At 40.5% G+C, this 23,033-nt stretch overlaps 2 protein-coding genes across 4 annotated transcripts in view; both read left to right on the top strand.

The window, feature by feature from the left end:
* The first annotated feature begins 80 nt into the window (after window positions 1–80).
* Window positions 81–23,033, top strand: part of HSPA14 (heat shock protein family A (Hsp70) member 14) — a 38,942-nt gene continuing 15,989 nt past the window's right edge. The window contains exons 1-11 of one of the 3 annotated variants that reach the window (XM_064592032.1): window positions 81–247; window positions 1,556–1,636; window positions 1,710–1,792; window positions 5,264–5,365; window positions 10,317–10,365; window positions 10,500–10,605; window positions 11,626–11,716; window positions 12,477–12,581; window positions 13,868–14,029; window positions 15,744–15,899; window positions 17,819–17,921. In XM_064592032.1, the coding sequence (XP_064448102.1) occupies window positions 191–247; window positions 1,556–1,636; window positions 1,710–1,792; window positions 5,264–5,365; window positions 10,317–10,365; window positions 10,500–10,605; window positions 11,626–11,716; window positions 12,477–12,581; window positions 13,868–14,029; window positions 15,744–15,899; window positions 17,819–17,921 (1,095 nt within the window). In that variant the 5' untranslated portion in view covers window positions 81–190. Of the gene's footprint in view, window positions 248–1,555; window positions 1,637–1,709; window positions 1,793–3,588; window positions 3,664–5,263; window positions 5,366–10,316; window positions 10,366–10,499; window positions 10,606–11,625; window positions 11,717–12,476; window positions 12,582–13,867; window positions 14,030–15,743; window positions 15,900–17,818; window positions 17,922–23,033 lie in introns of all 3 variants that reach the window. The other 2 variants (XM_064592033.1, XM_045874377.3) reach the window with 2 other exon arrangements.
* Window positions 5,344–10,365, top strand: MSANTD7 (Myb/SANT DNA binding domain containing 7). Its single transcript, XM_064592035.1, has one exon. The coding sequence runs from the start codon at window positions 5,344–5,346 to the stop codon at window positions 5,785–5,787; it is 444 nt and encodes a 147-aa protein (XP_064448105.1). The 3' UTR covers window positions 5,788–10,365.

Raw genomic sequence — 23,033 nt, 5'->3', positions numbered from 1 at the left:
TCGTCGGCAGTCCGAGAGGAAAGGCGAAACCTTCACGCTGATTGGTGGCGACGCGGGAGGCCGCGGCGGACGGACCGGTGGGCGGGCGGGAACGTGAAGTTTCCGCGGTGCCTGATGGGGCTGTTCCGAGGCCCGAAGCTCTTGCCACAGCAGGACCACTCGTTACTGCTGCCGCCTTCTCTGCCGCCTCATGGCGGCCATCGGAGTTCACCTTGGCTGCACATCAGCCTGTGTGGCCGTCTATAAGGTGAGAGACTGGGGGATCTGGGCTCCGGGTGATGGCCCCCCAGTTCTCCGGGTGCGGGGCTAAGTCCTTTGGTCTCCTCTGGGATTGTGAACACGCTTGTCGCCGGCCTAGGAATGTCGTGCGGAAAGGCATTATTGCGGGGAAGTTTGGAGGCAAAGGGCCGGGCGGACCCAGCCTGGTTCTCCGCAGCTCCTCCGGAAAGCCTGCTGTGCTCGGACGGAGGGTCGTGACGACGCGGGCCGGCGGGGTCCGGGAACGTCCGGGCCGCAGGGAGCCTGGAGGGGGGCGGTCCTGGGGACGTCAGGGCCTCTGGAGGCCCAGAGGGATCTCGGAGATGTCGTGGGCACTGGAGGCTCGGAGTCGGGCGGTCCCGGGGACGTCAGGGCAGCAGGAGGCCTGGAGGGTCTCGGGGACATCAGGGCCGCGGGAGGCCCGGAGAGGTCTCGAGGACCTCGTGGGCGCTGGACGCCCGAAGAGGGGCGGTCCGGGGGATGTCAGGGCAGCAGGAGGCCTGGGAGGTCTCGGGGACGTCAGAGCTACAGGAGGGCTGGAGGGGCCTCGAGGACCTCGTGGGCGCTGGACGCCGGGAGGGGGCGGTCCCGGGGAACGGCAGGGCCGCTGGAGGCGGGGAGGTGGGCCGGAACGTCCCGACCCGGAGGTTTTTGAATGTTTGCCAGGGAAGGACCTGGTGGTCGAGATCTGGAACTGGAGTTGTTAATCCCGCGAAGCGCGTGAAGCGAGTTGGTGGTGCACGCTCTTACTGACTTGACCTTTCTTGAATGCAAGAGCTTAACAAGGAATTGTAGTCTGCTCATCAGGAGGGAGGCGGAAGGAACAATAATAATGAACTCCCCTGATATTAGTCTTGCATTTAAATGTCAAGTGATTTGGAAGGAAAAACCAAAGGGATTTAATGCTACTTCATCATACGTAGAAAAAGGAAGAAAGAAAGATGTATTTGTCAGGGAAGAAAGAAAACTGGAAAGGGTGATGTAATAAGTGTTATTATTGTATACAGGAAGGTTTTTATGTTTGATCCAATTATTGACTATGCAGAGCAGATTGAAAAAATGAGGCAGTTTGTGGATTGTTGACCTTATATAAAATCTAGGAAATTAATAATGGCAATTAAATCTGCAAGTTTAAAATACTGATAAAGTGGTTTTCTTACAGGTATGGCAAGGTAACACTGGCCCACATGTCTGATGAGACTGTATATCTGTGTGTGTGTTTGTGTGTGGATACGTATTTTTTTTTCTTTTTTTTTTTTCTCAAGAGACCTAATATAGTTGTGTATTTTTTTTCCAGGATGGCCGGGCTGATGTGGTTGCAAATGATGCAGGTGACAGAGTTACTCCAGCTGTTGTTGCTTACACAGAAAATGAAGAGGTACTATTCCCCTCATTTTTATATTTTGAAATAAGTAAAATTACATGCATTGTAATATGCTGCTGTTTTTCAGGTTGTTGGATTGGCAGCAAAACAAAGTAGAATAAGAAATATTTCAAATACAGTAATGAAAGTAAAGCAGATCCTTGGCAGAAGGTATGGAATAAAATAACACTTTTACATATGGAAATAAAGTGTGTTCATATATTCTAAGCATAATGTGAAATGAAGCTAGGAAGATCAGTTTGGTCTTTTTGTTGTTGTTGCTTTTTATGATTGAATCATTTCAGAGATTATCCCAATAGGCTCTTTCTTTTGATGATTAGTGTTGTATCTTCTCAAGGATGGGATTCACTCAGATAATTTGTTTTTTGCTCAGAGGTCTGTTTTTATTGATAAATGCCAACATTCATATAGTTTGATAATGTTTCATTTGGAAGTGGTAATTTGGACTTTTCACCTTTTTATATGACAGAGGGAACTTGAAGATTTTGTGGGAATTTGAAGATTTTTCTGCACTATAGTTGAATTTTGCAAAATCTGCTGCAATTGGTCATAATTTATATAGAAGCTATTGATTTTCTTCCTCAGGTCCTTTTGTGACACTTTCTGGGAACTAACTTTTCCAGTTGGCTTACAAATTTAATCATTAGAGAAACAGCTTAATTAACATCTTAAGTAAGAATCAGGTTAATCATCTGTTGTAACTTTAATTAAAAGATTAAAGAGGCTTCCTTTTCCAGACTTCTGTCTCCTCAAATTATAGATTACCATAATAATTAGAGGTTTTCATTTTCACTGAAGTAGTAATACTTGATACAGTGTTTTTAAATTTTCAAAGTGCTTTCACATCTATTATTTAATCCTCTCAAATCCCTAAAAGATTTGTAGGGCAGGTTTTATTCCTCCCCATTTGTAGATGAGCAGATTGAGGCACATAGAAGTTACGGAATTGCTCAGTTAGTTGGGGTGAGCTAGATAGGACTATAGTTCAGGACTTCTAACCTTTAGCCCCACGTTCTTCCCTTTTTGCTTTGTTCAGTTGAGAATTTAAGTATAAATGTCCCATGTTGATCTTAGGATTTGGGGGTTATGGATTAAATCTAATATTGATTTCTTTTATACTTACATATATTTTTTATTATCCCTTACCTGTATTTAGTTAAACTGAACTTGATTTATTTTTTTTCCTTAGGGTATTTATGCACTAAGTCAAAAATGATAGTATTTTGGAGAGAATTTAAATTTTTATGATGATAAATATACTCCCCTATCCATTTATGTTAACAAACTGAGTATTGAGCATGTTGAAAATAAATTAGTTGGTGTCAAAAATTTGCAAGTTTTAAGATCTCTAATAAAGCAGGGAGCTCTAGATGGGCTTTGAACTATATTCACTATAAGCGGCCAATAATACAAGGTTTTTTCAATTAAACTTTTTATTTTGGGATCAGTGTAAATTTACATACTGTTATAAGAAATAATACAGAGAGATCCAATATACTACTGGATTTACCACCTTCTCTGGATGGTAACATCTTGCGAAACTACAGTATCACAACCAGGATACTGACATTGATACAATCAAAATACAGAACATTGCCATAGATCTATCTCCTGGGAGCCTGTTTTATGTTGCTGTTTTAGGGCAGATGATCAGAGTGATGATATGGTTGTGTTCTGCCATATCATACAAAATCTTTGTATTATCAGGAACAACTTAAGCTTACTTTTCTGGCCCCAAAAGTTACCTTTTAACAAAGTGCAGTGGTGGCAGTCAGATGGTAATATGTAGCCACAGCAAGCTGCTGAGGCCAAGGCTGTTAAAGGATGAGCGCTCTTCAGACCTGCTGTTCCACCATGGTCCTGCTGACACTTCTCTAGAGTGAGCTGTCTCATGGCCTAGATATTCCCCCCTCAGTCTACTTACAAGACAATGGTGATTTTTACAGATACAGTTGTACCAGGTCTTGGCCTCAGAAGCACTCTCTCTTTTGTGGAGGAGCCAGTCCCCTTTTACTGAGCCGGTAAGGCCCTTTTGAGCCCTTGGTCCAGTACCTATCCTGGGCGAACTCTCATGGTTGGGCTTTCTTAGTCTTGGCATCCTACTCACAGGTAGCACCACTTAACTTGCTGCCACAATTATCCTTACACCCTCCCTGTAACTCTCATTCCCCTGTGGCCTTCCAGCCAGAAATGCGGTCCTTGGACCTGGCTTCTCAACAATTAGCCCCGAGAGGGAAGAATCGGCTGGCTCCTGGAAGTACACTGAGAGCACACAGAGCCTCCCCACACCTTCAGACTTGCACCTTGCTGCCCAGGAGCTTCCTGCAGCTAGCCTTCCTTCCCAGTCCACTATGGCCAGTTCCAATAGCAGTGCGGGCATCCGGTGGTCCAGACAGGAGACTCGAACTCTTCTCTCCATACTAGGCGAGGCAGAGTATATCCAGCGCCTCCAGACTGTGCATCATAATGCAGATGTCTATCAGGCTGTGTCTAAGCGAATGCAGCAGGAAGGCTTCCGCCGCACCGAACGTCAGTGCCGCTCCAAGTTTAAAGTTCTGAAGGCGTTATATTTAAAGGCGTATGTTGCCCATGCCACGAGTATGGGTGATCCACCACACTGTCCATTTTATGATACGTTGGATCAGCTTCTCCGAAATCAGGTAGTGACTGACCCAGACAACTTAATGGAGGATGCTGCTTGGGCCAAGCACTGTGATCAGAACTTAGTGGTCTCTGACACCCCAGGGGAAGGGGGAGCCAACATTCTCAGAGCAAACAGGACTCAGGCAGCACATCATCAGCCTGTCTCGAAAACAGTTAAGGAATCAGATGAGGATTGTCAACTGAGAATCAGTGACCAGATGCGAGAAACCAGTGACCTTGAGGACTCCTGGGATGAATCCTCGGGTGCAGGTAACTCCCAAGCATGTGAAGGACTGGGGTGCCAGAGTCACTTGGTTCTAAACAGCAGTATGTGTTTAGATGGTGTTCTCTTCAACATTGTCTCTGTTTCTGCCCCATGCCCTCTGTTTTCTGAGCCTGCTGCTAAGAAAGCGCTCCAGGTCTTCAAAAGCAATGACCCTAGGTATATAAGGTATTAGAACTTCTTAAATGTGGAAGACGTAGTCTTTTTTTTTTTAAGGTTTTTTTTTTTTTTTTTTTTTTTGACAGAGAGACAGCAGAGAGCAGGAACACAAGCAGGGGGAGTGGGAGAGGGAGAAGCAGGCTTCCCACCAAGCAGGGAGCCCGACCCTGGGATCATGACCTGAGCCGAAGGCAGACGCTTAACAACTGAGCCACCCAGGCGCTCCAAGAAGTACTCTTTAGAACCAAACTCGTTTTGGCATTATTTTTAGTGGGTTCTTAGGAATGTGTGAATAGAGATTGGGTTGGTGGCCACATGGAAACGGGTTCAGGAAGGCAGCGGGGAGGTTTTGGAGGTAAGATTACAGTCGGCTGAAGTGTCCAGATCAAGGAATTGAAATCTTCCCAGCCCCTTGTGGAAAGAGGGCTTTCCAGGAACTACCAGAATTTTGTGATTGTCTCTCAGCTCCGCTGCTGGCTCCAAGCATTCCCTTGGCAGGAATGTCCTCTTTGCAACATTGTTGCTTTGTTTTTCAGGGTGCTCTCAAGGGACCCCCAGCTACAGCAGTTCCCACCACCTTTTCAGAGGTGCAGTTGCTCCCTGTCAGAGCAGTCCCATGACCAGACTGGCTGTGTCCGGTGAGCCCAGTCCCTGCGCCAGTACCAGCCGAAACACTCCTGGGGTGGCCTCCACACAGCGGCCTCCGGTCGTCTCCTCCAGAGTTCCTTTTGTTTCTGGTGGGGATAGGCCTTTGACCAGTGAGCCCCCTCCAAGGTGGGCAAGGCGAAGAAGGCGGTCAGTGGCCAGGACTATTGCAGCTGAGTTGGCAGAAAACAGGAGGTTGGCACGAGAACTTTCAAAGCGTGAGGAAGAAAAGTTGGACAGGCTGATTGCTATTGGTGAGGAGGCCAGTGCTCAGCAAGACACTGCCAACGAGCTCCGCAGGGATGCTGTGATCGCAGTCAGACGCTTGGCAACAGCAGTCGAAGAGGCCACCGGTGCTTTTCAGCTAGGGCTTGAAAAATTGCTTCAGAGGCTAATTTCAAATACCAAAAGTTAGGAATTGATTACAAAAGAGTCTCCTTCCTAAACTGGTAGAAGCCCAGTTCCAACACCTGCCTCTTGGCACCCTGGCTCCTTTTACAGGTCCTTCGGGAAAAAAGAGTGGATGAACCGTTAATACGCAGAGTGGCAGGAAGATCCGTGCTAGTTGCTTTTCCCAAGCTTCTCCACTAATGGAAAGACCTCTGGGATGTGTGAGGAGTGGTCTAATAGAAAACAGGTGGAGCCGAGTCCAGAGAGCTGAGCTGTGGCTTTCCCACTGAAGCGAGGCAGTTGAGTTTCCCTCTACACCGGTTTCCTCATCTGTAAAATGGGGGCTAGGTGGTAACTCCTGACCTGCCTACCTCACAGGGTTGTTGTGAGGATCAAATGGCTAATAGATGTGAAAGGGTTTAGAAGTTTGAAAGCACTACACACTGTACCCGTGTAAGTTATTAATGTATACGACCTTGGCCAAGGTAAGGCTAGGGTGAGGCACATTAGTTGACAAGATAGAGAATTGTGGTGTATACGATGACCTCATTGCTTGAATCTTCACTAGTTTAACTTGACTGCTTCTTGTAAGATCTTCATTTTTTTAATTCCTCTATATAGCTCATTAGACTAAGGTAGATCCACGGATTTGTACTTTTATCTCTTATGTTTTCACTGCTGTGTCTATGACACACCTACTAGTAAGCACTCAATGGTCAAACCGTCATTCTCTCCATTTTACTAGTTCTTGGTGTCTTATCACTATAAGGATATAATTCAGAACGGACAGGGAGCCACAGTTGTGTGTTTTGATTCATATTGATAATCTTCAATATAATGAGGTATTGGCTGTTTTATAAAATATTAAATGTAAGCAAATTCTTTGCATTCCATATCATTTGGGTCCCTTTATATGCATAATTACATATCTTTAGGTTGGGTGTCATTTGAACAACACGTGGAAACAATTTAGAATCTGTTTTCCAAATGCTTTTAGCTACTTTCTTTTCTGTTAGCCTTTTTTTTCTGTCTCGTATGTTACAGAAGGCAAGCCTTAGAAAACTTTCCTTCTAGGGAACTTTCTGAAGTCACTTTTTCCTCATATTCTGTAGACAGATGTTCACTTTGTTAATGGCACATGGTGGAAGAGGACAGCTTTGGGAACGATTGAGGATGTTGTGGATAAAGACGGCCTGCAGTAGATAACTCCTTTTAAGCACAAAGCCCTCAACAAACACACCCCCTTTCCCCCCAAAATATACACACTTCCTCTAGGAGATACGAAGGTGTTGAGCCATACTTTCAGTTTACTTTAGAAGGAATGCCATTACTGGCCATCTTAAACTAACTTAAAGCTTTTAAGTGGTTTACTTAGTACTTTCAGGAAATACAAATAGGAGCCTTGGAATTTAAAAGGCTTTCCTCCAGTCTACAGGCTAAAAAAAATAAATAAAACAAGTGCGGGCATGTTTAAGGAGATTTTGTTTTACATTTTGTAGGCTTGGGTGCTTACCTAAAAGCCGGCAATATAGATAGGTAGAGAAGTAGTCAAAACACCAGTGGGAATATACCTGGAACCATGAATAGATGGCAAGCACGCAAGCTGCCCTGATGAACGGGTGGTGAATGTAGAGAGCAGCTGGTTTGGTAGAACACACTGGACTCCAGTTAGAACTGGGTTCTATCCCTGTCGCAGTTTGTTACGTCGGGCAGATGACTTGCCCTTTTTGTGCCTCAGTTTCTTTAAAATGAGAGATTTGTACTAGATGACTTTTCTAATACCTTCCAGTTCTAAAAAAAAATTCTGTGATAAGCATAACACAGGCAAAGTGAAATTTTAATTGCAATGTTTTCAGTCACAGCCACACACTGTATGTTTGAATTAGTGGTAACAATTGTATTTTAAGGAAGCATTCTGTGGTATTAATATTTATTAATATACTCAGCTTAAATAAGCACCACACCATACAAAGGTTCCTTGCTTTAAAGAAGCATATATTAAGGCAGTGAAATGGATATATATCTATATATGTGCATTTTCTCAATTGTTTTAGGCCTTTATATGGAGGGATCTGTGTCATTTATAACTGGATAACACTAATGTAGATACGTAGACTTTCTGGAAAAACAGGGAAGTACTTGAAGAAGAGTTAGACCTGTACTATATTCTATTAAGGGTAGCAAAGTGCATAGGCAGGGATTTATTTGAGATAGGAGAAGTGCTAAAAGAACAAAAGTGGAGTTAAACTCGGAAGGTAGTATTGCGAAAATCTTTTGGGTGAAATAACGTTAATGTGAGAATAAAATTAAAGGGAAAGTTCCTAATGAAATAAACAGATAAAGAGGCGAAATATTGTTAAGAGGAGGCCATGTGAGTGAGAACAAGCTCAGAAATCCTGCCTAAGCTCTAGGCCCAGCCATTTGTCCCTGCCCGTCCTTTGGCAGGTCATTTTACCATTCTGTGACTCAGGTCCTCACCTCACCACCTAAACCAGTAACGCTCCTACCTACCTCCCAGGAATGTTGTGAGGGCCAAATGAACAGATGAATGTAAAAATACTTTCAGACACGGAAGGCACTGTGTTGTGACAGGAACGGGGAAGAAGACCCTGGGGCACGTTAGTGCTGCCGTGTGCCAGGTCCCACAGCCTGCTTTCGGTACAAGAGACCTTTAAGGAAGGACGAGGAAGAGGAAGTAGCGTTGCTTGTAGAGGTGGTGATACAGTGGTGGGATTAACACTGCCTCCTAACGACCATGATGTAAATGAGGTGCTGTGTATGCCAACTTCCCACCGTCCTTTGTGTTTCTGTTACATGATTTAATCCTGGTGTGAACAAATAAAGTTTTTACTTGTATGTACTTGTGGGTCAGTCCACTGCTTTCTGGCGATATCTATGACCATTTGTCGTCACCTCCACACTCTGCTTGCTTTTTCTTACTAGCTAATCTCCAGGGTCCTGCCTGTATATGGCCCTAAGAGCTTTGTGTGCTTCCTGTCCTTACATGAGAAGGGCCCCTTTGCAGGGCAGTTGAGAAATAATTCTCCATTTCTAAAAGTTATTTAAATTCCCTAATACAGGCTTTCCTGGCAAATTATCTGGTCTTAGATAGCTCACAGATAGTTTGTAGATAACAGGGTAAATTGTCCTGGTTGACTAAAATTCTGTTCTGAAGAAAACAACTGGTAAGTGTCATGCTGAAATTATATTGGTGCAAAAAAATTACTATGGGCAGACTTCATCTTTTTTCTTACTCTTAAAATAGTTGTGCAGGATGTAGTCTATAGATTGGATTTAGAGACAGGAAGGAAGGGGGGGAAAGCTTAGGTGAAAAGAATACTGCACTTTGTATTAAAGATCTGGATTCCAATCCATTCTGCCATGAATTAACCATGTGACTTTGGGCAAGCTCCTTACCTGTTTGCCTATCAATTATTAGGTAATGGAGAAGGAAGTATGAGGAATCCTCAAGTGTTCTAGACAGATTTCTGAGCCGCATTAGTTCATCTTAAACTCCTTTTGTCTTCCTCTTATTTACACAGGTTAGGGTCCTCAGATGTTCAGTAACTGCAGCAGATAGTCACTATTAATTTTCAACTCCTCTTATTAAAACTGATCTCTGAATGAAATAGCTATTTCACCTTGGAAGAAGAGTTGACCGGAAGGGTTTACTTTAATTTCTAGATGAAATTAAGCCAAGGATCAAAGACTCCTATCACTGCTCAAAGGGGCAGAAGTACTTTAGTTGTTTACCTTCTTACTGGGAGGCAGCTGGTAAAATGCAAAAAACACTACCCTGCTAGAGAAGACTGGGTACTGACCCTGCCCCTTGTTAGCTTATAAATCATTGATTCTCTATGAACCCCTTATCTCTAAAATAATAACCTGCCAAATTAACCCCACTTAGCAGTTGTGAAGATTGAGGTAATAATAGATAAGAACATTTTGTAGTCTGTGCAAATTGGTATTTTGAGCAACATTACACCCATTGTTAATTTTTTCATTGCCATACACATTTACTACTTTGATATAGGACATTATAGATCCATCGATCTGCAGTATATTGCACCTTTCCATATATAACATACGTACTTCTCAGTTTTTTTGACTTCGGGTGTTGGTTCATGTTCAGAAGCCAAGAAACAAAGATGGTGTTAGGTATTCTGGTTTGCCCTTACTTTGGAATCTTTTTTTTTTGCCCTTTTCATCTCAGTGATTGGGTCTTCAAGATCATAGATGAGAGAGAACATGACATAAAATCACTGATACTAGGAAAAATGACCCCCCAGATGTATGGCATCTCTTAATAGCAAGATCAGAACAAATAAGAGCTATTTACTTTTCAAATGTGAAGATTAACACTTTAATAGAATCACTATAACCATTGTAAATACTGTATCCATTTAATTCTATTCTCTATATCATGATTTATTAATATTAAGCAACTTAATAATTGTATTTTTACATTTGTTTAGTGGTATTGAAAAATATAGTCTTTATTACACATCAACAATACTGATTTTAATATTTAACTATCTTTATCTTTATGGACAGCTCTGATGATCCACAGGCTCAGAAATACATCACGGAAAGTAAATGTTTAGTGAGTATGATTCTATTATTACCTCTTCATTACACAAAGTAATTGCCAAGGTCATAACCTATTCTATTATTTTGAAACTTTGTATTTTTATTAAAATTATTCCTCATTTAACACACTTACAATTTCCTTTATAGGTCATTGAAAAAAATGGAAAGTTACGATACGAAGTAGATACTGGAGAAGGAACAAAGTTTGTTAACCCAGAAGATGTTGCCAGACTGATATTTAGTAAGATGAAAGGTATTGAGCAACAGATCTTTTAAAAGTTGACCTTAAAAGAAAGTTAGAGGTGAGGGTGCCTGGGTGGCTCAGTTGGTTAAGCGACTGCCTTCGGCTCAGGTCATGATCCTGGAATCCTGGGATCGAGTCCCACATCGGGCTCCTGGCTCAGCGGGGAGCCTGCTTCTCCCCCTGATCCTCTCCCCTCTCATGCTGTTTCTCTCTTAAATAAATAAATAAATAAATAAATAAATAAATAAATAAATAAATAAATAAAATCTTTTTAAAAAAAAAGAGGTGTTTCTTGATCTGGAGAGAAGCAGGGTGAATTGTCTAATACTAGACCTGACTGGGCCGCTACCCGGCCGTGTGACCTTAACTGACTTCCTTCCCGACTTTGGTTTCCTTAGAAGAAATGTTAATGAGTTGGGCCAGGTTAGCATTTTCACAGCTTCTCAAATTGAAGTGGCCAAATAAGTTTGATGAAGAGTGAATATTTTATCTCTCTGCTCAAGATTAGCAGTGCTCTTTGAACAGTTATTTAGGCAGATTAAGCAGGTCTGGCTTATCACCACTTCCGATGAAGGCTCGAAGCTGAGTGGCATGCTGTGGAACAGTTTGGGAAATTCTGGAGTAGATTATCTATAAGGCTTACTTCAGTTCTGGAATTATGTTAATGAATTTGTGGGATGGAAGGCAGCCTTTTAATGTGCCTGAACTAACATGCTTCTTGTCTTCACATTGATGCATTAGAAGCTCATTCTTAATGGAACCAGTCTAGTTTGGGAGGTAGTTGAAGTTTTGAAGCCTAAGAGCCAGGCTTTTTGGAAAGTACCTAGTTCCATGTCCACAAACTTCCAAAACCACAAAAAGTTCTGCATGATTTAAGAGAGCCAGAGAAGAAAATGAGTGGGGTGGGCAATCAGGTAAACTGGAAAATCTTTACAGTGAGAAGATCACTGGCACAAATTAATAAACTGCAAAATATCACAATATTTTTTTTTGTCATTGGAATTTATATTTATATTTTTTTATACACAGAAACAGCACATTCTGTATTGGGCTCAGATGCAAATGATGTAGTTATTACTGTTCCATTTGATTTTGGAGAAAAGCAAAAAAATGCTCTTGGGTAAGTTTATCTTATTTGCTTAAAGGAAATATAGATTTCATAATATTATAATGTAGTAAAAGGTAAAATTGTATTTGAAGATACCTTAGGCAATAAAGTTGTATTTGTAAACATGTATATATTTACATATGTAAGTAGTATGGTAAAAAAGTCTAGTAATGATCATTAATGTTTCCTGTCTTTTATGAAATGCCAAGAGAACATAAAATTATATCTACCTTATTAGCTGTTTCGATTGGAAATGTTTTTAATTACCAGGTTAAGTTGATGTTTATAGATTGTTTTGCCTTAGTTTCATGCAATCAAGGTTTATGTGGGAATTATATAAAAATATACAGTTTTTTGCAATGAAAATATTTGCAATAATTTCTTCACCTTAGATCTTCACATCTAAACAAAAAGTTGGGTTTAGTTTTTATGGGTCATTATGCAAATGTAATTCACGAGCATGCATGCCTTTGCCTTGAGGGTAGAGTTTCACATGGGACTTTGGCAAGTATCTGAGTTGCTTCTGGGACAGATAATTGCATTATTTACTTGAACTTGTGAGATGTTAAAACTGTGACCCTGAGTTAAAGAAACCGGAAAGTTCCAAAATGTATTATAAGTTTGTTTTAATATCTTTCTGAAGTTTATAAGCACGGACATTTTTGAGAGCTTTCCTTTTCCTTACTTAGTATATGCACACGTTATTTTCTTTGTCAAGAAAATACTTGAACATGTTGTGATAGTAAATTCATTGAAAGCAAATCGTCCACAGGGAAGCAGCCAGAGCTGCTGGGTTTAATGTTTTGCGGTTAATCCATGAACCATCTGCAGCTCTTCTGGCTTATGGAATTGGACAAGACTGCCCCACTGGAAAAAGGTAAAAACCATATTTGTAGCTTTAAGGTTTTCGGTGCAGAAAACATTGTAGATTACCACACTTACATCAGTAGGGATTGTTATATAAGGCCTTTATGAATAAAAAGATGCTGAAACTCACCTGGAGATTTTCAAATAGTTGAAAAAGACATCCTGGGAGAGCAGAGAAAGGACATAAGGAGAGGGAAGATTGAGCTTCCCTGCCCTTCTCTTATCACTCATGTTACCTTTCTTTCTTGGAGGAAGATTTGAAATTTACAAGCCTGACCAAATTCTAGCTCAGGCTAGGGCACTGTTAATTTTTCTATCAATTCCAATTATTAAACATGTTTAGAAATAGTACTTTTTTTTAATTTTTTTTTTTAAAGATTTTATTTATTTATTTATTGGAGAGCAAGCGAGAGAGAAACAGCATGAGAGAGGAGAGGGTCAGAGGGAGAAGCAGGCTCCCTGCTGAGCTGGGAGCCCGATGCGGGACTCAATCCCGGGACTCCAGGATCATGACCTGAGCCGAAGGCAGTCGCTTAACCAACTGAGCCACCCAGGCGCCCTAGAAATAGTACTTTTATATACATTTTTCTTGTCAGGAGATGGGGGAAAGTCCAGCATAGGATTTAAGACATCTTTTGATAATGAAATAGTAAGACATACTCCTAATTTAGTTGTCAAAACTTGTCTTAGTAGAGCTGACACAGGCACTTTTAGGGAGATTAATACAGATGTGTTAATTTCCCCTAGTTTCCCTTGTTCATATCTCACAGCTTAAAAAAAACTAATATGTTTAAATCAGTCGGAAATCAGTTTTAGGTGAACTAGATAAATGTAGAAATCAGAAATTAGCTTCTAGTTTTGCATATGTTTGATTTTTATAGAATGTGTTATTGTAGTACTTTGTTAATATTAGCATATAAAATTTCTATGTTTAATTCTCTTATGATTCGTTATAATCATAATCTACTTGGAAAGGTTAGTGTCTTGCACTGTATGTTAATTATACTGGAATTAAAAAAGAAAAGAAAAGTTAGTGTTTTGAACTCTGCTTACTCAGAAAAATCCAATTTTACCAGTACAACTAAGTAAAAACAAACTTTGACTTCGAATCAGAAGATCTGGGTTCTAGGCTTAATTCAGCACTAAGTGATGACCATGGACAACTAAGTTGACTCATGTGAGATTTTCAGATTCCTTATTATGATTAGGGGTTAAACTAAGTTACTTCTAATGTCCAACCTACCTTTAAAACAGTGTGATTCCCTTATAACTTACTCATGTTATTTTTCTTTTAAGCAATATCTTGGTGTTTAAACTTGGAGGAACATCCTTATCTGTCAGCGTCATGGAAGTGAACAGTGGAATATATCGTGTTCTTTCGACAAACACTGATGATAACATCGGAGGTACACATTTCACAGAGACGTTAGCAGAGTATCTAGCTTCAGAGTTTCAGAGGTGAGTACTAATGGACTTGATGTTTCGATTGAAGTTTCTCTTCAGGGTTTGTTTTTTCGTTTTTTGGTTTTTTTCCTATTTCAAATTGCTCTGCTTTGAAAAAGGACATGTTTTTTGTTTTTATTTTCCAGTGCATTGGACGTTTTCATGTCTAGAGTTACAATGTCCTCCGCGAGCATTTGCATGGAAACAGGCTAAGCTGCGCAGCGCAGTGTGCTCAGATTTTTCACTTAGCCTGAGGGCCCACCAGACATTGAATTGTGTAAACTTGGGTCTCAAGTTCGAATTCTTAATTCCTCAGGAGCTGCTGTTACGTCTAGATAAAGGAGGGTACGGGCACTGAGGGCTCACTACCTTCTAAACAAATTTTAAAAGTTTAGATGTGATAAAGATTACATTACATTATAAGTCACATCCTAGTGAATTAGTGTCTTCGGAGTGTTTATTCAGTTACTAATCTGCTATCACAAGGAGTATTTCAGTTTTGTTGCTAGGTGTAATTATTCTATTCAAAATCATGAGTCACATAGATAAAGGTTAGATTTTGAACATTGCCACTCTTAAAAAAAAATTTTTTTTTTTTTTTGCCAAAACAGTATTTTCATCAGTTTGATTAAACCGACTGGGTAAAAAAAGTCTTGAAAAAGAAGTAAGTTCTCACGTGTTTCATAAAGACCTGTACTGTTTTTTGTTATGAAGGTGCTTCAACTCAAGGATAAGACATTGTTAATTTGACTACCAATTCCAGTTATTAGATATGTTTAGAAACAGAGCCAAGCAATTTTAACAATTAACTCGTCTTGGAGATAGAGAAATTGTGATTTTGCATATTTTGTGTGTGTCAGATTTCTTTAAAGAAGCCCTTTTCCAGGGTGCCTGGGTGGCTCAGTCGGTTAAGCATCTGCCTTCAGTTCAGGTCATGGTCCCAGGGTCCTGGGATCGAGCCCCAAGTCAGGCTACCTGCTTGGTGGGAAGCCTGCTTCTCTCTCTTCCACTCCCCCTGCTTGTGCTCTCTATCTCTCTCTCTGTGTTAAATAGGTAAATAAAATCTTAAAAAAAAAAAAAATGAAGCCCTTTTAGTTTTGTTTTTTAGTGCTGGACAGATCATTTTATACCATTAAACCATGATTGTGCTACATTTATAAAGGGAGAGAGAGGAGACATGACCTCGTCACGTAGATCTCCTTCACCCTCCATTTGTTGCGTCTGCAGAAAGATGGCAGCTACTCTACTTTCTTAAAGGACAGTCTGTTATTACGGTCACAGAATTTAGCAATGCCAAGTATCAAAAATATTCGTTACTCATTTTTCTTTTTTTTTTTTTAAGATTTTATTCATTTATTTGAGAGAGAGTGAGATAGAGAGAGCATGAGAGGGGGGAGGGTCAGCAGGAGAAGCAGACTCCCCGCCGAGCAGGGAGCCCGATGCGGGACTCGATCCCAGGACTCCAGGATCATGACCTGAGCCGAAGGCAGTCGCTTAACCAACTGAGCCACCCAGGCGCCCTCGTTACTCATTTTTCTTGAGGAGACCCTTGTAATTGCAAAGAATTTCTTCAGAAAGTTCGGAGGGTTTGAAGCTCGTTACTAAAATCTGATATTAATATTAATTTATGGGATTTATTATCCGAGTAGGCATTATCCAGATTTGAGTTTTTATAAATTCTAAATGGCCTAGGAATTACTAAGCTCCAAAGACTATATTCTTGATTTAGATCCTTCAGACATGACGTGAGAGGGAACGCCCGAGCCATGATGAAGTTGATGAGCAGTGCTGACATCGCAAAGCATTCTTTGTCAACCTTGGGAAGCGCCAATTGTTTCCTTGACTCACTATATGAAGGTCAAGATTTTGACTGCAACGTGTCCAGGTAAAACTGAAATTCAGGGAACTTACAAAAGTCCAAATACATTCATATTTTTAGGTTCTCACTTAGGGCTTTTTGTTTGTTCTTTTGAGATTTATTAACCGTCAGTACAAGGAGAGCTTTCCTGTCTTTATTGTGAGGTCCAGTTCTTATCAGACTAAGTAACTGCTCCCAGAGTACTGACATCAATTGTGATTGCTTGCCCTGTTATTGACAGCTACAGAGGGCAGTGTGTGAAAAAGGCATCCTAGATCTTTGAAAGAAAGGCTTGTTGTTGGTTAAGTTAGTGGTACTTACTCTAAATAGTTAACACAGCATGGCTGGCTGTAATCTAAGTGGTAATCTGTATTAACTCATCAAATTCCCATAACAACCCAATGAGGTAAGTAGTGTTGTTTTCCTTATTTTACACATGAGGAAGCTGAAACAGAGAAGTTTCATTCTTGCCCAGGGCTACACGGTAAGTATGTGTAATCTTAGCGATGGACAGGGTTTCCAACCCCACAAGTTTGACCCCAGAGTTCATACTCTATCACATTCTACCTTAGTTTCATATCTGTCTTGGTTTTGTTGCCTCTGTCATCCATTGTCAACATTTTAAATTTTGATAGTGTTTATTTAGTAAACACAGGTTTAATGTGCATAAAATTGTTTTAAATTCCCTTATCTTTTGCATAATCCAAAACGTTGGTTGCAGGTGATTACACGTGTACCCAAAGAATCCAAAGGGAAGACATTGCCCTCTCATTTTGCCTTGCATATTATTAACAGTAATAATAGCTACCAGTGGTTCACTATTTAAACCTCCCAACAACCAACAGGTGACTTGGAAACATAGTAAAAATTTCCGGAATTACAGTATTATTTTTAGGATTCTACTCACTATATTTGGTTAAATTCACTCTTCATTTGGTCCTTGTAGTTTAGCTTCCTTATTTCCCTGGGCTTTCCTGAAGACTCTAGCTCTGCGTGCCCAGTACAATAGCCACTAGCCACCTGTAGCTATTAAATTATAATTAATTAGAAATAAATAACATAAAAAATTCAATTCCTCAGTAGCACCAGCCACAGTTCAAGTGCTCAGTAGTCTGGTGGCTCACAGAAAATTCTATTAGCACTGCACCAGCTCTTCAAAGAGAGATTTCAAACTATAATCCAAAAGATTGAAAGGTTGGGGGCAGAGTGTTGTGTATTTTTTCTGTTTCTAGAATTCCTAATTTAGTGCTGAGTTTGTCCAAGTACCAGTATATGCTTGCGTATTATTGCTTAGTTATTAGGAATGAAATAGAATTTGTAATTTTTCATTAAGGAAATTTTGTCTTTATTACAAAGATTTCAACTATTAGGTATATATAGATAGCACAAATAAATTTAAAAATCAGGCATCTGCATTTAAGTTTAGTAGAAATTAGGGAGTACATTTTTCATAAACACAGATCTTTCTTAAAATTATATGCTGGCATTCAAGCTTCTCAGAGCAAGAGAACTAAACTTATGTACTGCATAGACTCAGATTATAAAGAAAAAATAATTTTTTAAACTTCGAACATATAAAAATAGCAGAAGCTTCCAAATGATGGTTTGATTTGAATCTGTGGCTTTGTTGGGAATGCCATACACTGTGTATTTATTTTTAGGTTTTTTGAAAGCTTACAAGTAAGCCATGGGTAAGAATCTTCTGAATTTGACGTTGAATGTCTTCATATATTTATAGGTGAATAACTTAGATGTCCCCTCCCCCCGTGGTGTTACACTGTTGGGTGTTAAATGTCTTGTTCTGATCATAAACCTATTTTTAAGAGAACTGTCACATTAGGTTTTGGCATTACTTACTCTTCACAAGAAAAATTGTCTTAATTGTACTGAGCCTTTTCTCTATGTTTTTTCTTCTGTGTGTGTGTGTGTGTGTGTGTGTTATACAGAGCAAGATTTGAACTTCTCTGTTCTCCACTTTTTAATAAATGTATAGAAGCAATCAGAGAACTCTTAGAACAAAGTGGATTTACAGCAGATGATATCAATAAGGTAATACTTTTATATTTTTCTTATTTATTTTAGGAGTAGTATCAGACTTGGAATTTAGAAAATAGCCCCTTGGTACTGAAATAATATTTTTATTAATTTGAATATTTTCTGAGCTTGTGTTGATGAATAAGGAAAATTGAATTATTACTGGTTCCATTGATACATGTTTATCAGTTTCCTAGCAAAAAAGAATAGTTCCTTTCCAGTATATTTTTTAAGATGTAAGCAAAAGCTAAGTGGTAACACAAGCAAGGGGAGTGGGAGAGAGAGAAGCAGGCTTCCGCTGAGCAGGGAGCCCGATGCGGGGCTCGATCCTAGGACCCTGGGATCATGACCTGAAACTGAAGGCAGATACTTAATGACTGAGCCACCTAGGCTTCCCCCTTCAGTTACCTTCTAAAAGAGTTGCACTAACTAATACTCATATCAGCAATACTTAAAAATACGTATTTTATCTTCCCGACTCTGAGTCTTACTCAAAGATAAATTTTCCATTGAATTGTTGAAAAATTGATATTTTTGTATATTATTGATACTTAGAGGATTATCTCTTAAATGTTTATTCAATTTTGTATTTCCTTGTTTCCTACTTATTTCATATTCTTTGCCTATGTAATGATCAAATCTTCCTATTTTAAAAAAATTATTTTGTACAAATGCTTTACATAATCAGTACATTAATTGTGATTTACTGCAATCTTCTTCTGGGGCGTGTAGTTTACTGTTTAATTTTGGTCCTCTGAGGGAAGGATGGTACTTGACATACAGAAATTTCATTTATTTATTTATATCTATTGGTCTGTCACTCTGATTTCTTCAGCTGCTTCTAAGTTTATAAATTCCATCTCTGTTCAGATGTATGACAGATATTTAATACTGTTTTCTGTTAAATTGTCTATAGTTTGAAAATTTTTATATTTTAACTATTTTGGTGTACACTGTATAGTAGAAATTGGGGTATTTTTGTTTTTTGGGTGGTTTTCTTTGCAGTTTAGTTCAGAAGTTGTTTTTTGAACACTTATAACATGCCAGGCATTGTGCTAGGTGCTTGAGGGCTGGGGGGGGGGGTGGATCGTGGAGAATAAGACATAGTATAATGGTAGCGAGGCTGTGATGGGAAGTGAATGGGTTTGGAGACAGACCCACCTGAACTGGAAGGTTCATGGTGCTAATGGTTCCAGAGTAGACTTAATTTCAAACCACTTAATTTCCTGAGCCTTCTCTATCTCTTTTTTTAAAATTTTATTTATTATGTTATGTTAGTCATCATATATTACATCATTAGTTTTTTTTTTAATTTTATTATGTTATGTTAATCACCATACATTACATTATTAGTTTTTGATTTGGTGTTCCATGATTCATTGTTTACATATAACTATCTTTTATTAGGGGGGTGAAAATACTTACCTTTTAAGTGAGTATTATAACTTATTCTACAGGGTTGTTACAAGGATTAAGTGAAATACCATGTGTAGCATATTAATAGTAAGTGATAATTAATATAAGTTCTCTTCCTTCATTAACTGGTCATAGAACCCTGATATTTAGATATCACAAATGGTACAGTTCTCAATTGCTTGAATTCAAGTTGAATATACTTAGGATTAAGAATGTCATTAAAGGGACGCCTGGGTGGCTCAGTCGGTTAAGCGTCTGCCTTCAGCTCAGGTCATGATCCCAGGGTCCTGGGATCGAGTCCCGCATCGGGCTCCCTGCTCCGCGGGGAGTCTGCTTCTCCCTCTGCCTCTGCCTCTCTCTCTCTATCTCTCATGAATAAATAAATAAAATCTTTAAAAAAAAAAAAAAAAAGAATGTCATTAAAGATTCACTCCCCAGATATTTCTAAAATATACACTTTTGAGAATTTAAAAACAGAGTTGTCTTTGTAGTTTGTTGACCTTTTTACAGTAACAAACGAGCCCCAAATTTCAGTGGTTTTGTACAGTAAACAGTTCTGAAGGTGGCTGCAGGTCAATTGCTCTGGCTCTCTTCTCCGTGCTTCCCATTCTAGGACCCAGGCTTAAGGAGCAGCTCTCTGGGACATGCATTTCTCATGGCAGAGGGGAAAGAAGGAGAGAGCTTGCATGGCTTTAAAAAGCTTTTGCTTCAATATGGTGTGCCTCAGCGTTATTCACATGCGGTTGGCCAAAACTAGACCAACCTGACAGTGGGGCAGGGAAGTCACCTCCACCTGCAGAGAGGCAAAGACAGGGCAGTGGCTGTGGGTGGGGGTGTGTCATCCTCTTATAGGGAAGGAGGAGGGAATAATTGGACTTTTACTTGCCTTAAAATATTTAATCCCCACAACAGCACCATGAGGTAGGCACCATGATCTCCATTTTCAGGTGAGGAAACTAAGAGGCTTCCAAAGAGGTGAAGCGCATAAGTGGTGGAGCTGGTACTGGAGCTCGGGCAGTCTGCCTCCAGAACCCAAGCTTGCTCTTCACCCATGGCTATGCCCACTGCCTCTCTCTCCTTAGTGTCTGGATTTCGTGTTTTTTGGGGGGGTTTTTTGTTTGTTTTTTTCCAGAAGAAATCCTCTGATCTCTTGCTCGAGAAGGACACGTCTGGTTTCTGGCCTTCTGAGAGCAGGAGCGTCAGGGTTCCTGTTCCTGTGTGCACTTTCCCTATTCCACCTGCTTTCAGCACCATGCCCACTCCTGCCCCGTGCTGTAGCATTGTGCCCACATCCCATAACTGGTCCAAACCTCCAACCCTGAGTGTGGGAGAAGGTGCTGCTGGCCCCCTGTCTGGGTGAGGGGAGGGCTCTGGGGAGTCCAGTCACTCTGTATATCCTCTCTTCCAGTCACCCTGCTTTCACGTCTCAGCTTCAGCCTCCTTTCCTGTGGTGCTTGGTGCTTCCAAGGCCTGAGCCACCCTGGGATTCTGTGTATGTCAGACCACCTTGCTTTCTCTTTGGTTATCTCAAACTTCATCTGCCTTAAGACAGTTACCTCTCTTTTCCAGAATTTGTTGAAATCTCAAACTCAAGATCTCATTCCCATTTATTTTGCCCTCATGCACTTATATCTTAAATTTCTTTACTGTCAGTTTAGCAGGCTTATTATGGAAGAGCACATAGATAAGTTGATGTGATTAATCCCTCCGTTTTAACCAAGCTCCCAGACTCTACAGCTGTAGTTTTAATAGCTGCATGGTATTTGATTGTATTGACATACCATAATTAATAAAACCAATTATTTTAATTGTATAGGTTGTTTTGGTTTTATAAAAAGCAGTCTTGGGGCACCTGGGTGGCTCAGTCATTAAGCGTCTGCCTTCGGCTCAGGGCATGATCCCAGGGTCCTGGGATCGAGCCCTCCGTCAGGCTCCCTGCTCAGCGGGAAGACTGCTTCTCCCTTTCCCACTCCCCCTGCTTGTGTTCCTGCTCTCGCTGTCTCTCTCTCTGTCAAATAAAATAAATAAAATCTTTAAAAAAAAAAATCAGTCTTTGTGGCTTTGTGAACATCCTTAATTTCCTTAGAATAAAATTTAGGAGTAAATCCCAGATTTCAAAACTTTTAATATTTATTGCCATATTGCTCACCAGAAAACAATTTACTTTCTGAGTAGGTGTAAACCTTCATTATTAACATAGCAATTTTTAAAAATTCTCTTTATTCATTCTTCTTTTTCCAGAGAGCTTTAGAATTATTTCTTCAACTTCTTACATAAAATCCCATTGTAATTTTGTTAGTTGCATTAAGACTGTAAAATAATTTGGGATGGTGTAGTAACTTTACAGTATTTTGTTTTCCTGACCATGAAGTTGATAATCTCTCTCTGTTCAGATCTTCTTTAATACTTTTAGTTACGTGTTTTTTTAGTATTTACATTAAATTATTGCTATATGTGCTGTCAAATTTATGGCTGTTGTGAATGAGATGTCATTTATACTTTTATTTTCTAATTTGTTTTCACCGATAAATGGAATACTTACAGAATTTTGCTTATTTATCTTATATTTTGCCATTTTTTTAAATATTTTATTTATTAATCTGAGAGAGAGAGAGAGCACAAGCAGGGTGAGGGGCAGAGAGAGGGAGAAGCTGACTCCATGCCAACCAAGGAGCCCAATGAAGGGCTTGATCCCAGGACCCTTGGACCCTGGGTTAAGGCAGACTGAGCCACCCAGGCGCCCCTATATTTTTGCCATTTCAGGAATTCTTGGTATTAATAAGTTTTCATGGAGTCTTCTGAATTTCCTAGGAATGCATTTGAATTAATTTACTAGTTAATCCACAACTAATTATTGAGCACGCCTGTTCCTGTGCAAGCAGGTTCTAGGCACTTGGGATACAACACTGAATGTAACGAAGCCTTGGCCTTCATAGAACTTGCGTTCCAGTAGGGATATTCAGATAATGTATAAAGGAACATAAAAAGAAAATAAGGCCCAGTTATGATAACTGTTATGAAGAAAACTAAAGCAGGATAAGGTCATAGCTAGTGACAGAGGGTGATTTTTCCAATAAGAGACCCATGTAAGGAGGTGGCTTTTGATGAGAGACCTGAAAGAAGTAGAGGAACCGGCTGTGTGCTGTCTGCCAGTTTTCCAGGCGGAGGGAACAGTGACGTTCAAGAAGCTTGCTGTGTTTGAGGGGCAGCAGGGAGGGTAGTGGGTGGGACTGAGTGGACCATGGAGAGAGTGGTAAGGGAGCTAGGGACCGGATCAGAGCACAGCGTGGATGCCTCTGGCTGCAGGGGCAGGAGTACAGTGTGGTTGGGCACGTGAGTCCGGATTGTAGGAGAGAGTTCTGAGCTGGAGGTCTACGGTCGTCAGTGCCTGTGTGCCCCGTAGAGCCATGCCTGCATGAAAGAGAGCCACAACAGAGAATAGGCCTCAGGACGGGGCGCAGGGCCTCTGCGCACTTACAGGCCGGTTTGGGACTAGCCAGTGAGGAAACGTGAGAACCAGGAGACAAGGAAAACTGTGCTTAGGGAGGGCAAGATCACCTGCCCTGTGATCATCAGCAGGTGAGACCCGAGGACTGACCGCTGGGCTTGGCAAGGTGCAGGTGCCTGCCCATAGCGGTGTTAGTGGAGTTACGGAGAGAACGCGCTACTGGAGTGAATTTAATAAATTGAATAGAAGGTAGGATCATGGAC

This window comes from Mirounga angustirostris, unplaced genomic scaffold (assembly GCF_029215605.1).
Source record: "Mirounga angustirostris isolate CCGP_5_RB_7025 unplaced genomic scaffold, mMirAng1.0.hap1 SCAF_5, whole genome shotgun sequence".
Taxonomy (NCBI): Eukaryota; Metazoa; Chordata; class Mammalia; order Carnivora; family Phocidae; genus Mirounga; species Mirounga angustirostris.
This window is presented reverse-complemented; position numbering and strand designations above follow the sequence as displayed.